We start from the raw sequence: 14,835 nt of genomic DNA, 5'->3' as shown, positions 1-14,835 counted from the left end.
GGTTTGTAGGCAAGCAGAAAAAGCAGTAAATTGCTGGGAGACTGTGGGAGTTTTGTGATTGTTTTCAAATAGCAAACACCACCATTTACTTTTATGTTGATGATAATAATCAAGGTGGAGGCAAGAAAATTAACCAAAAGAGTACAATTTTTTTTCTTCAGAGATTAAGTGGCCTTTGATAAGTGTAAAGACACATTTTCCATTGTAAGAATCCTGAATGACTTGATAGTTGTAATGGTAATTAAGTTTACAAGTGGAAATATTAGGGAGTTCCCAATCCATCATTTCTATTTACCAAATGAAGTGTAATGGAAATTAACCAACTGAGAAAATGCGGGGATAAATGTGAAGACTTGAAACATTTATAATTTGTATAAATTACCTCTGGTTGGACCACCGAAAGAGCATTCCTGTTCAAAACTGAAGTGTTTAATATGGCAGGAATCATATTAAAACTATTTTATTGCTAAGGAGATAATTAGTACCTTGTGGTTTAAAGCAATCTCTCCTACATTATAGTGGAAATCTGGAATTTCAACTGAGCAACTGTTAGACTTTTAAATAGATACATCATAAGCAAAGTTTGGTAACCACTTACAGGTAGTTCTGTGGCTGACCAAAATAAGGCTTCTATATGAATTAGGATACAATTTTTACAACAAAAATATCATTGGCCATCTACATGTTTAATATAGAAATGAAGAAAACTTATTTCATATGAAGAGCTCACATCTGGACAATCTACACAATTTCCATTTCATCTACTCTACTGTAGGTAGTTGCCATATAGACAGGTTAAATTAGCACAAAGTTCCACAGTTAGGAAAGGAATTTGGGATTAGAGTCTGTCCTACAAAGCTTCTGCTCTGTGCACAATATGTAACAGAGTTACTACACTTAAGATTCAGTGAATGAAGCATTGCATGATCTCCAAAGCCTAGGGAAAGAGCAATCTTCTTGTACAAATATATTCCTTATCTGGCAGGAGGCTGAGACCTAAATTTCTAATAAAACTGTAGTAATTGACTTGAGTCTGGGTTTTCTGCTTAAACAAGACACTCAATATTGAAAGAGTGCTATGACTCTGAGACCTATAAGGGTATGAATATTTGTCTTACCATTGTATATGTGGTACTCAGGACACAATGTCTGGCATGTAATATATATATTGAATATTTTCTAAGTGATTTACAACTCAAAGATTAAGACATGCCATGGTGCCTAAAGTTTATTATTTCAAAATTTTCAGTACATTTCTCCATATAAGAAAAATTAAAATGCTATATATATGAGCTAATAATATACTATTTATATATACACAGAAAACAGATAAATACATATGGCATAGAGCAAATATAGTTTAAAATACAAAAATAAGCAAGCGAAGGATGCATAACAATTCCTTAGGAGGAACATAGAACATTATTTCCAAGAGGTGGTGTGATAGAGCAATTTTTTTTTTAAAAGATTTGTTTATTTGACAGAGAGACACAGCGAGAGAGAGGGAACACAGCAGGGGAAGTGGGAGAGGGAGAAGCAAGCTTCTTGCTGAGCAGGCAGCCTGCTGCAAGGCTTGATCCCAGGACCCTGGGATCATGACATGAGCTGAAGGCAGATGCTTAACGACTGAGCCACCCAGGTGCCCCTAGACTAAACATTTTTTGATGTTGAATATACATACACTCCTAGATTTCCACCTATGACATGGGTAAATTTGGGCAAATTACTTAACCTCTGGACTGGTTTTCCTCATCTGTAAAATAAATACAGTACCCATCTCAGGGTTATTCTGAGGATTACACCAGATAATGCTAGAAAAGATACAGTACAATGCTATGCACGCAGTAACGACTCACTAAATATTAGATCTTATTTTTTAGTAGTTCCACCTCATCCCTTTATCAGTAAGACCTTATTTTATTAGGTCTGGCTGAATAACAAGTGGGTCCAGGCCACAAGGCAAAACAAGATTACTTGTGGTGTTCCCTTCTTTCATTCCTGTAGATTAACCAGGCTAAAAAGTACAGAAGCAACTTTAAAGAGCCACCCTGGTTTATGAAAAGATCTAGGAGAAAGAAAAACATTTCCCTTTGTATTTATCAGCACCAACTTGGCTGCTGATAGAGAAAACAATTTGGAAATGACAGGTCAAATGAATAAAAGAGCAATTAAAGAATGAGATCCCTGCTGACATAAATCTTAGCAAGATGATTTTCAAATAATATCAAAAGCAACTAAAAACAAGTGTAGAAAACAATGAAATGTATCCTTGTACCATATTGTTTGTTTAAAAAAATACTTTTGAGAGGTGCCTGGGTGGCTCAGTACCTTCAGTGTCTGACTTGGATTCTGTTCAGATCTCATGGGTAGTGAGATGGAGCCCTGAGTCAGACTTCACACGTATGGAAGCGACTTAGAAGTTCTCTCCCTCTGCTCTTCGCCCCCACTCACTCTATCTCTCAAGTAAATAAACAAATCTTTTAAAAGATAAAAATAAAATAGATAAGGCTTTAAAAAAAAAAAAGCCAACAACAACTTTTGGTTAACATTTCCATAGAACAGAAACTATCAGAGCTTCAGGGGCACCTGCATGGCTCAGTGGGTTACGCCTCCCACTCTTGATTTCAGCTCAATTCATGATCTCAGGGTCAAGAGATGGAGCCCCACATTGGGCTCCCTGAGCAGGGACTGTCTGCTTAAGATTCTTTCTCTACCTCTCCTTCTGACCTTCCCATCCTTGAGCTCTCTCTCTCTCTCTCTCTCTCAGGGGGAAAAAACCATCAGAGCCTCACAGATCTATTAATGGTATATCTAAAATAAATCAAACCATAAACACAAAAGCATTACATTTAAATTAAAGTGAAATATTCTAAAACTTCACACTAATAAAGACTTCAAAAATGATTGTTTATAAAATAAGTTATTTCAGGAAAATATAATTTTATGAAATACAGTTTTATATATAAAGTATCTGACTAATCCATGAATAGATATATTTTCTCCATGCAAATGTAACATACAACTATTCAAACTAAATAGGATTATTTTTCAAAGAAACAGGTTTGTTGGGACCAACTAGCAGAAATGAGTTTTCAATGACAACTGTAATACTGGGAGGTAAATGTTAAAACTAGGATTTCAAAACATGAGCATGAAGAATGATAAATTTCAACAGCAAAATTTAATTTTATAAACACACAATATATATCTTTTTTAATGCATCAGCCAGAAGCCAGCAACAGATTTACTTTGTAAAGCTCTGAACAAAAAAGATGTTTTATCACTTCCATACCACTAGGGTCTACAACAGCAACAACTGATATACAGTAAATGCTTGAAAGTGCGTTATTATTGAAGTAGAAATACATACAATGCTATGCTAATTTCACATGTATAACATATTGATTCAACATTTCTGTACAGTACTCAGTGCTTACCATATAGTTACCAATTGCCACCATACAATGTTATTACAATATTATTGACTATATTACCTATGCTGTACTTCTCATCCCTGTGGCTTATTGTACCCCTTAATCTCCTTTATCTATCTCACCCATTCCCCCTACCCATTTCCCTCTGGAAGCCTCCAGTTTGTTCTCTGTATTTAAGAGTCTCTTTTCTTGTTTGTACATTTGTTTTTTGAATTCCACATATAAATGAAATCATGTGGTATTTGTCTTTCTCTGACTTACTTCACGTAACGTAATACCCTCAAGGTCCATCTATGTTGTCACAAAAGGCAAGATTCCAATGTTTTTTATGGCTAGTGTTCCATCACACACACACACCTTTATCCATTTATCTATCCATGGACATTTATCTTGACTATTGTAAATAATGCTGCAATAAACATAAAGGTGCATATGTCTTTTCAAATCAGCATTTTTGTTTTCCTTCAGTAAATATCCAGAATTGGAATTATTGGATCATGCAGGGTTTTTTTTTTTTTTTTAAGATTTATTTATTTATTTGACAGAGAGAGAGAGAGTGAGATAGCACAAGCAGGGGAGCGGCAGAGGGAGAGGGAGAAGCAGGGTCCTCACTGAGCAGGGAGCCTGATGCGGGGCAGATCCCAGAACCTCAGGATTATGACATGAGCTGAAGGCAGACAAAACCGACTAAGCCACCCAGGTTCCCCTGGGATCATATAGTACTTTTATTTTTAATTTGTTGAGAACCTGCTTAGTGTTTTCCATAGTGGCTGCACCAATTTACAGTTCCACCAATAGTGAATGAGGGGTTCCCTTTTCTCCACATCCTTATCAACACCTGCTATTTCTCATCTTTTTTGTTCTAGCCATTCTGACTGATCTGTGGTGATATTTCACTGTGGTTTTTCATTTTCCTGATGACAAGTGATGTTGAGCATCTTCATTTGTCTGTTGCCCTTCTGTATGTCCTTTTTGGAAAAAAAATGTCTGTTCAGGTCCTCCGGTCATTGTTTTGAATGTTTCAAATTTTCATTTAAATTCTAGTTAGTGGGGAAGGTGGTTCCTGGGTGGCTCAGTCTGTTGAGCATTCAACTCTTAATTTCAGCTCAGGCCATGGTCTTGGGGTCATGGGATTGAGCCCAAGTTGAGCTCCATACTCAGCAGGTAGTCTGCTTAAGATGATCTCTCCCCCTCTGTCTGCCTTTTTTTTAAAGATTTTATTTATTTATTTGACAGAAAGCCACAGCAAGAGAGGGAATACAAGCAGGGAGAGTGGGAGAGGGAGAAGCAGGCTTCCCACTGAGCAGGCAGCCTGATGCAGGTCTCCATCCCAGAACTCTGGGATCATGACCTGAGCCGAAGGCAGACAATGACTAAGCCACTCAGACACCGCTCTCCCTCTCCCTTTGCCCCTCTTCCCCACTCCCTCTCAAATAAATAAATAAATCTTTTAAAAAGATAAATTCTAGTTAGTTAACATATGGTGCAATGTTAGTTTCAGGAGTAGAATTTAGTGATTCATCACTTACATTTAACACCCACTGTTCATCACAAGTGCTCTCCTTAATGCCCATCACCCATTTAGCTCATCCCCTGCCCATCTCCCCTCCAGCAACCCTCAGTTTATTCCCTATAGTTAGGAGTCTTTTATGGTTTGCCTGCCTCTCTTTTATTCCTACCCCCTGTGTTCATCTGTTTTGTCTCTTAAATTCCACACGAATGAAATCATACAGTATTTGTCTTTCTCGGATTGACTTATTTTGCTTAGCACAATACCCTCTGGTTCCATCCATGTCATTACAAATGGCAAGATTTCATTCCTTGTTATGGCTGAGTAATATTCCATTGTGTATATGTACCACTTCTTCTTTATTCATTCATCAGTGGATGGACACTGGGGCTCTGTCCATAATTTGACTATTGTTGAAAATGCTGCTGTAAACAACGAGGTGCATATGCCCCTTTGAATCAGCAGTTGTAAATACCCAGTAATGTAATTCCTGGGTCATAGCATAGCTCTATTTTTATCTTTTTGAGGAACCTCCATACTGTTTTCCAGAAAGACTGCAACAGTTTGCATTTCCACCAACTGTAAGTGGATTCCCTTATCTCTGAATCCCTGCCAACACCTGTTGTTTCCTGTGTTGTTAATTTTAGCCAAACTGACAGGTGTGAGGTGGTACCTCATTGTAGTTTTGATTTGTATTTCTCTGATGATGAGTGATGTTGAGTATCTTTTCATGTGTCTGTTAGCCATCTGGATGTCTTCTTTGGGAAAAATGTCTAATCATGTCTTCTGTCTTCTATTTCTTAACAGGTATTTGTTTTTGGGGTGTTGAGTTTTATAAATTCTTTATAGACTTTGCAGGAGGAAAGAATATTCAAAGGAAAAAAAGAGAGTCTCTTCAAAAATGGTGTTGAGAAAACTGGACAGCAACATGCAGAAGAATGAAACTGGACCCCTTTCTTACATGATACACAAAAAGAAATTCAAAATGGATTAAAAACCTACATGTGAGACACGAAGTCATCAAAATACATGAGAACACAGGCAGTAACCTCTTTGACATTGGCTGTAGCAACTTCTTACTAGACACATTTCCTGAGCCAGGAGGAACAAAAGCAAAAATGAACGATTGGGACTTCATCACGGTAAAAACTTCTGTACAGTGAAGGAAACAATCAACAAAGCTAAGGCAAATATCAGAATGGTAGAAGATATTTGCAAATGACCTATCTGATAAAGGGTTAGCATGCTAAATCTATAAAGAACTTATCAACCTCTTTTCATTTGTCAATTGGATTGTCTGGGGTTTTTTAGTGTTGAGTTGAGTTGTATAAGTTCTTCATATGTTTTGGATATTAACCCCTTATTGGATATATTGTTTGCAAATATCTGCTCCATTCAATAGGTTGCTTTTTTGTTTTATGATTTCGTTTAATGTGGAAAAGCCTTTTATTCAGATGCCCCAATAGTTTATTTTTGCTTTTGTCTTCCTTGTCTGAGGGGACACATTCATAAATGATGCTGCTAAGACCAATGTCCAAGAAATTACTATTTTTCCTTTTCAGAGTTTTATAGTTTTATGTCTCACACATTTAGGTCTTTAATCCATTTTGAGCTTTCTTTAATGGAAAAGACTGTCTTTTCCCCATTGTACTTTCTTCTTTGTCACAGATTAATTGACCATACAAGTATGGATTTATTTTTGGCCTTTCTATCCTATAATTCTAGGGCACACCTTCTCGTGGAAGAATGGAAGAGCGGCAATACACAAATTCTAAAATCTTTTATGGCAATAAATCTTTTATGATTCTACCTAAGACTGTACATTAACTATTCCTTATACAGTAAAAACCTGGAAATTTTGGTGGTACAAAACAACAAGAAATTTTTACAGTATTTTGTATATTGGTACATCTGTACATTTGGTATATTTGTACATTTTATTAAAAATGTGTATTTCATACATGTTTCTTCACTAATCAGCATGATTATACACAATTAAGTACAATTTTATAATTTGGGTTACAGCATTATACTAATTTCTATTAAGACTAATCTTAAATTTTAAAGATTATGAATGAGAGATAAACATAAGTAAAAATATATAAATTGCATTATTTATAACTCAATTATAAAAAAGCATCTAGTTCAATGCATCACATGATTCTACTCTCTCTCCCTTCTTTATATTTAATTATTAACCTTCCCATATTTTCTTCAGAGTAAATGAGTCATCTTCCCACAGAAGACATTCAGCTGCTGTTGGTAACTCAGGCTAACTTGGGTTTTAATTTGTTTTCTGATGGACAATAAGACGTGCTTTGGAAGGCATTAAAATAAATGATTCCAAATGTTTAAATTGTTTTAAGTCAATACAATTTACTGTAAAAAATGAATGAAATAAATAAAAACCTTAACCTGTTTGGAGGGGATATAATCCATAATTGAAAATGTCCACTCTGATAAAAAATCATAAATATTTAAAATTAAATGTGTTGTATATGGCTCAAATTTTATATTCACCATGGTAGCCTGAAAGAATGAGTATGCTTTGAGCTTAAAATGAAAAGGGGAGCTGCTGCCTAGCAAGAGGAGAATGGACTAACATCAACACCATGAAAAACAGGTGGTTTTTTAAGCATTCCAAAAACGGGAAGTGGTATGTATTAATATTTGCTAATTTAACATTATATTAACTTGTTTGGATTTTATGAATGCATGCCTTATTATTCACGTAATTTAAAATTACATGGGCATGTGTGTTTAAAATAGATTTTTAAAAGAAAATAAAAGTATGAGGTAATATTAATCAGAGCATAAAGCTCATCTTTAAAAACCATAAAAGGGGAGGGTTTGGGGAAATAGGTCAAATAGGTGATGGGAATTAAGAGGTGCACTTTTCATAAGCATCAAGTGATGTATTGAACTGTTGAATCACTATATTGTACACCTGAAACTAATATAACCCCATATGTTAACTAACTGGAATTAAAATAATAACTTAAAAAATAAATAGAGCCATAAAAGAAAATCTCAAAGTCCTTAATGAAATAGAACACAATTCAGAAGAGAGACCTATTAAAAAATGTTTAATTTGGTACCAATTATAAGGACCTTAAAGCATCACTTAAAATATCAAACTACTATTGTATAATAAACTGATAGTAATATAAAGCTTGAACAACCATAAAGCCTTATTACTAAAACTGGCCACTTGACCAGCAGGATCAGCATCATTTAGGAGTTTCTTAGAAATGAAGAATCTCAAAGCCCACCCTTAAACTGTTGAATGAATTGGTATTTTGTCAATAAGGTCACTAGGTGATCCATATGCATATTAAAGTGTAAGAATCACTGTCCTATAGCATAATTTTAATCATTACTTCATAAATTATACAGTATTGTTTATTTCATTGCATTAGAAGTGAATGAGCTACCTGATAAAGTTCTAGAAAATTCAATTTGCTATCTGAAAAATCTATTCTATTTATACATTTGCATATGCACACACCTAATAAATTTCTCTCTTATTTAGGTAGATACTTGATGAATATTAATAGCATACAGTAAAAGTGAATTAAATTTTTCTAATCCTAAAGTGGCAGGGTAATGAAAATGATATATTTGCGAATCAAAGAAAATAGTTTACAATAATTTCTTCAAATTTTTTAAAAGATCATTTTAAAGAATCTTCATTTTACAAATCATGATAACTTTAAAATGATTCAATCAGCAACTTCCCATCCTAAACTACTCATGTTAGAATTCTCATAACTTCTAAAAACTCTAATTTTCCAAGGTAGTAGGACTCTACTTTGCTAAAACCGCTGGAGCCTTGCATAAAACACAAACACAAACTGTGGAAATTCCAAGCTATTTAAACAAAATAAGCATAGGGATTTCTTTCATTTTAAAATGCAGAAACAGGAGACATTATGCCTTAAGGACCAGAAGATATCTATAGGCATTTCCAAATTAATCCAATATACAGCAATGTATCAAAGGGATCCCAGTCCCTCAGAGCACTCTGGATGCTGAGATAGGTTCCTGAGAACCTTAGAACCCACCCTTGAACTGTTGAATCAATTGATATTTAGTCAAAAAGGTCACTAGGTGATCCATATGCATATTAAAGTATAAGAATCACTGTCCTACAGCATAATTTTAATTGTTACTTCATAAATTATACAGTATTGTTTTTTATTTTTTTGCATTAGAAGTGAATGAGCTTAGTACATTCCATGTACAACATCAAAATTTACTAAAACGAATACAGACAATTCAAAATTCTATGATAAACTTAGAGTACTTTTCAAACAACTTATGCCAAATATTTACTTACTTAAGTACTTCTTTAAATCTGAGAAGTTAGGGTGAGTAACTATAAAACAGGGGGCAATATAATCTTTAATGTTATTTACCTAAAACTTTCCACTTCTAGGATGAGTAACAATTATGAATAAATGATAGTCATTTTTAATAAAATACGTGGAATTTTTAACAACTAGGATTATTTGAAAATGAAAGATTATTTTTAAATAAAAGTTCTTAAGGGTAATTCAATCATATGCCTCACACTAATTTGTATTACAGAATACAAATAATCACGATTTGACCTATCCTATCTTTTCTTTTATGTAAAGATTTATCTGACACATATATATAAAGAGTTTAACTTATGAAAATGTGATTTATTTTGTGAAGGTATCTTAGGAAACTATTGTGTTTTAAAGAAAACATTATCTACTGAAAATAGCATGATGTAAAGAGAATCTGGACTCTTAAACAACTTACGTGGAATATCCTCTTGAGGTCTATTTTTCCGTAGTAGAGAATATAGACACAAGCTACCAAAAACCTAGAAAAGATGGATGCTGTGATGTTGAGAGAAGAAATAGAGAGGGAGAAAAGAAATCTCAGACTTTAATTTTTTCATTCAACTTTATCCACAGTTTGCATCGGTAATATACATTTAGTGTTCCATTTATTTTTAAATGCATCAGAAAATCAATTATGATAGATCTGTGACCAATACAAAGATTTCTGAATTCTTCAAAAAATTCACTTATAAAAGTCAATAAACTAGCATTCTGTAGAGATCATTATTAAACAAATGGTAATGCATTTTTACTTATTTCAATTCTAACATATCCAACATCACTTCTTTCTTGTGCCATACAGTAATAAAATTTAGCAGATGTAGCTATCTACTACATTTCTTAGGGCCTAATAAAATATTTCAGTTTGATTATTTAACCCTCTTCAAATCACAAATCCAATTCAAATAATTATAATCATTCTTAACTCAATAATTGATGAAGTAAATATAAAAGAACCATAAGGACCATCTAGAATAAAATTTACACTTATTTAAAAACTAATAAAAGAAATACATTAGAGCCTTGGTAAAATGTTTCCTTGGGGACTATGCTGAGAAACTAACTTAGAGGCGGTGTTGCCTTCTGGCACTACAGTAAATAAACTAACATGATATAGACCTCAGATGGACCCATCTTAAATGGAATTTTGCTTTGCAGTAAAGAATGCTACAGTATGGTTCTGGTGTATTTTCCCTTTAAGGTAATAACTGACAAGTAAATGAAATGCAATAAGGAAGTGGCCTATAATTTCACTAATATTTCAATGATATGAAACAGGAAAATATCTGTGAAACAACTTCCAGGTTGATTAATAAGAGGACTTCTACAGCATGATAACTAAGAAAGGCATATGGATGATTGCTGTAGCTTTTACCGGTCACTTTATTTATAACATTGTCAAATTTCTACAACAAAAACTAACAACTTAAGATATTTATTTGCCATTTCTTACCTTTATTACCCAAGTTTTCACTAGGGAGATTGACTATGCCAATGAAGTTTTTTTTGTTTTTGTTTGTTTTTTTAAGATCCAACTGAAAAATAGTAACTAATTAGCTCAAATATTTAAAGTAATAAATTACTAATAATTTAATTTTTAAACCTTACAGTCACAAGAAGCTTTAATTCTTTAAAAGCTCCAGTTTCACACTTGGGGAATGTAAAGAACACATCCATATTCTAACGCCAAAATTTAATTATATGGCTTCATGCCGACGGATCAAAAAAAGTTGAGTTGTTCCAAAACCAACCCTTACTATACCATTTGGCACACTAGTTTTTAACTTTTATATATGCCCTTTGAAATAACCAGGCCAACACTTTTAATAAGTTGCATCCATATTAAGAGGTAACAAGTGCAAATAATCACATATTTAAGATATGGTACTTGCTTGGCTACTACAAAAGTAATTATACTAAGGTTCTTCTATAGCAAACTGAGTTATTCATTACAGTAATGTTTTTGAAAAATTCTTGCACTACTACCAACATAAATGCATCCATCTCCAAATTAAACAAGGACTTTGTAACATAGTATACTTATGAAAATATTTATAGACTGTTCTGTGTTTAATTCAACATCTTATTAATTGAGGATCATAAGATTTACAGGATCCACAGAGGGCCAGATTTTAAATAAAAACCTATTCTTTAATTGCTGCTCTCTGAATCTGAATAAAATTAATGGCAGCATACTCACATAATGTTAATGAAAGTCAGGACATAAACCCAAACTTTGGCAGTTTTATCAAAATGTCCTTGATAATTAGTACTTTGCTACTTCTCAAAAACCTTACTGCTTTGTGTAACATTTTCAATACAGAAATAAAATACTCTTCAAATAATACATTTTAAAAGATGATTAAGTTTTGCAAAATTAAATAGCATAAATTAAGCATATTAACATTGGGTTTTTTTTTTTTTTTTGACAACATGACATCATAACCAATTTAAGGAAAACTGCAATGGACTAAATAAAAAACCACAAATGTCACAATGTGAGGCACATTTAAATCCTCACATATTACTGACCTTACAAAATCTACTAAAATATTTTAAAGTTCCATTGATTCCATTAATACATAAAAAGAAACTGCAAAAATGCTTAAGACTATATAAGAGTCATCAATTACACAGGCACTTCACATGTAAACAATCTACAGTACAACTGAAAATATTTTGGCACCAACCTATAATACTAAAAGAATTTAATATAAAGCCAGAGTTCTGCATTTTCTACTCTTTTTTTTCTAGAAAACTAAGACCAAAGATTGAAGAAACTGCGTATAAACTAGAAGTGTATTAAATAACTCAAATATAGAATAGTTTTAAATCGGTAAAAAAATGATTACCTCATCCAGGTGTTTACTAGTATGCTATGATATAAAAAATTAAACATAAATGACTATTAAATTGAAACCACATTTTAAATTTAGTATCAATCTGGTTTTTGAAAAATAATCAAGGTTATCAACTGACTTAGTAAAAAGAGAATTTGAATTTATCAAAAACTCATATTAAGTTAATCCTGTCTCCCCCAAAAGAAGTTTGGGCAATTCAAATTTAATTTTTATGTTTAAACGTGATTTTTTTAAACCTAAGTCTTGACCTAATTAAATTATTTTTGATTAGAGATTCTTATCATGAATTTGAGATATTTGAAATCACTTCAAATAAATGCAACTATACACTTATGATTTTGAAATGTTACATCAAGCTGTAGAAAGCTGAGATGCCTTGGTTGTAGGTAATTCAAGAAGAGCCTGAACTGTGACACCAACTTTCACAAGACCTCTCTCTTCCAAAATGTGATGAGGCAAACAGAGTCTTTCCTGAAAAACAAAATAAATGACATCAGAACATTTGGTTTTTAGTAGTGCAGTAAAGCCTAAACAAGTCAGAAATAGATTTTTTAAATGTTTCCTGTAAAACATCAAGTAAAAAGTACACCATTCTAGTTAAATTAAATTCTAATTTTTAAAATTGTCTTATTGAGGTGTAATTCACATATAACATTATATTGGTTTCAGGTATAAAATATGATTATTTGAAATATGTATATGGTATAATGCAAGATGATCATCACAGTAAGTCTAGAACCATCCATTACCATACAAAGTTAACTTAGGATTTACTCTCTTGGCAACTCAAAGCTTATTCTACAATATCACTGACTATAATCACTATGTGGTACATTACTCCCATGACTTATTTTATGACTGAAAGTTTGTACCTCTTGAGGCTCCATCACCTAATTTCACTTACTCTCCTCTAGCGAACACTATTCTATTCTCTGTATGTATAATGTACATTTTGTTTTTTTAGAATCCACATATAAGTGAAAACATACAGGATTTGTTTTTCTCTGTCTGACATAATTTGCTTATCATAGTTTCCTCAAGGTCCAACCATGTCACAAATGGCAAGACTTCATTCTTTTTATAGCTGAGTAATATTCCTGTGTGTGTGTGTGTGTGTGTGTGTGTGTGTGTGTGTGTGTGACATCTGTATCCATTTTGACGGCACTTGGGTTGCTTCAGTATCTTGGCTACTGTAAATAATGCCACAGTGATCGCTGGGGTGTATATATTTCTTTGAATTGGTATTTTTGTTTTCTTTGGATAAATTTTCAGAAGTAGAATTGCTGGATTTTTTGGTATTTCTATTTTTATTTTTTTTGAGGAAGCTGCATAGGATTTTCCATAGTGGCTATACCAATTTACATTCCCACCAACAGGGTATTAGAGTTCTCTTTTCTCCACATCCTCACCAACATTTTGTCTTTTTGACAGTCATTCTAACAGATGTGAGATGATATCCCATTGTTCTGCTTCTAAAATGGCTGTTTCAAAAGGTTTTAATGGTATGGGATTCTATTTTACAGGCTGTATTTTGATCTGATTCACATAATAAACAAATATTTTAAAGTGAGAGAGGCATGCTAGATGTTCCCTAAGCTCTCTCTCTCTTTTTAAAAAGAATTTATTTATTCGTCAAAGAGAAAGAGAGAGAGAGACAGAGCACAAGCAGAGAGTCGGGGGGGAAGCAGGCTCCCTACTGAGCAAAGATCCCAGATGTAGGGCTCCCCGCTGAGCAGAGAGAGAAGCAGGCTCCTTGCTGAGCAAGTATCCAGACGTGGTACTCGATCCCAGGACCCTGGGACTGGGATCATGACCTGGACTGAGCCACCCAGGTGCTCCTCCCTAAGTTCTTATGTTGGAGTAGAAAAAGCACTACATTTCCAGTCAGGATATCTAAGGGCCATGTGATATGACGTACTAAAAGTAATAAAATTCCCTGAGACTCAGTTTCTTTATCCTGAAGTCAGGACTGTGTGAGAAACGAAGTGAATAGTCTGGTGGTAGAAGTGCTTTGTAAACTCCTCAGTCCTGAACAAAATTGGCTGCTCTGGTTCATTCATTGTACCAGTTCCGAGGTTCCATGGTCTCCATATGAAGAGATTCAGTACTTTTTTATCTTAAGGTTACTTCCCTCCAGCTGCTAGTGATGTTTTGTTGCTCCTTAGTTCCAGTAATCTAGAATTTGATAAGTAACAGCTACCTATTATAAGCACATCACGTGTCCTTTGATCTTCATAATTCTGTAAGAAAGGTTTAAAGCAACTTTGCATTAGGTGCTCATTAGCCTTCAATGATCCTACTCGAACATTACTTTTTTTTTTCTTTTTTGTAAGTAATATCTACTCCCAACGTGGGGCTCAAACTCACGGCTTCAGGATCAAGTGCCACATTCTCTACCAATGGAGCCAGCCAGATACCCCTCTTCTAACATTCTTAATGTTTTCAAGGGTTCTGTCTTTACCTCTTCTCTTTTATACTATACCCTCTCTTTGGTATTATCAAAGCTTTATCAAAACTGCAAGGGTTAACTGAAGGGTTTCATGCATTTGCATATCATCAAATAAATGTGGTAGCCATTTCTGAGGAAACAATGCAGTCCACTGCTTCAGGTGGAACACCCATTCATCTCAGGAATATAGGCTAGTAATGGATAG

General features: G+C 33.7%; 1 protein-coding gene across 2 annotated transcripts in view; it reads right to left on the bottom strand.

The window, feature by feature from the left end:
- Positions 1–9,863: 9,863 nt before the first annotated feature.
- Positions 9,864–14,835, bottom strand: part of LRCH2 (leucine rich repeats and calponin homology domain containing 2) — a 128,069-nt gene continuing 123,097 nt past the window's right edge. For both annotated transcript variants that reach the window (XM_082716342.1, XM_082716343.1), the window contains one exon: positions 9,864–12,652. In XM_082716342.1, the coding sequence (XP_082572468.1) occupies positions 12,533–12,652 (120 nt within the window). In that variant the 3' untranslated portion in view covers positions 9,864–12,532. The remainder of the gene's footprint in view (positions 12,653–14,835) is intronic.

The sequence above is a fragment of the Mustela nivalis genome, assembly GCF_964662115.1.
Source record: "Mustela nivalis genome assembly, chromosome: X".
NCBI lineage: Eukaryota > Metazoa > Chordata > Mammalia > Carnivora > Mustelidae > Mustela > Mustela nivalis.
This window is presented reverse-complemented; position numbering and strand designations above follow the sequence as displayed.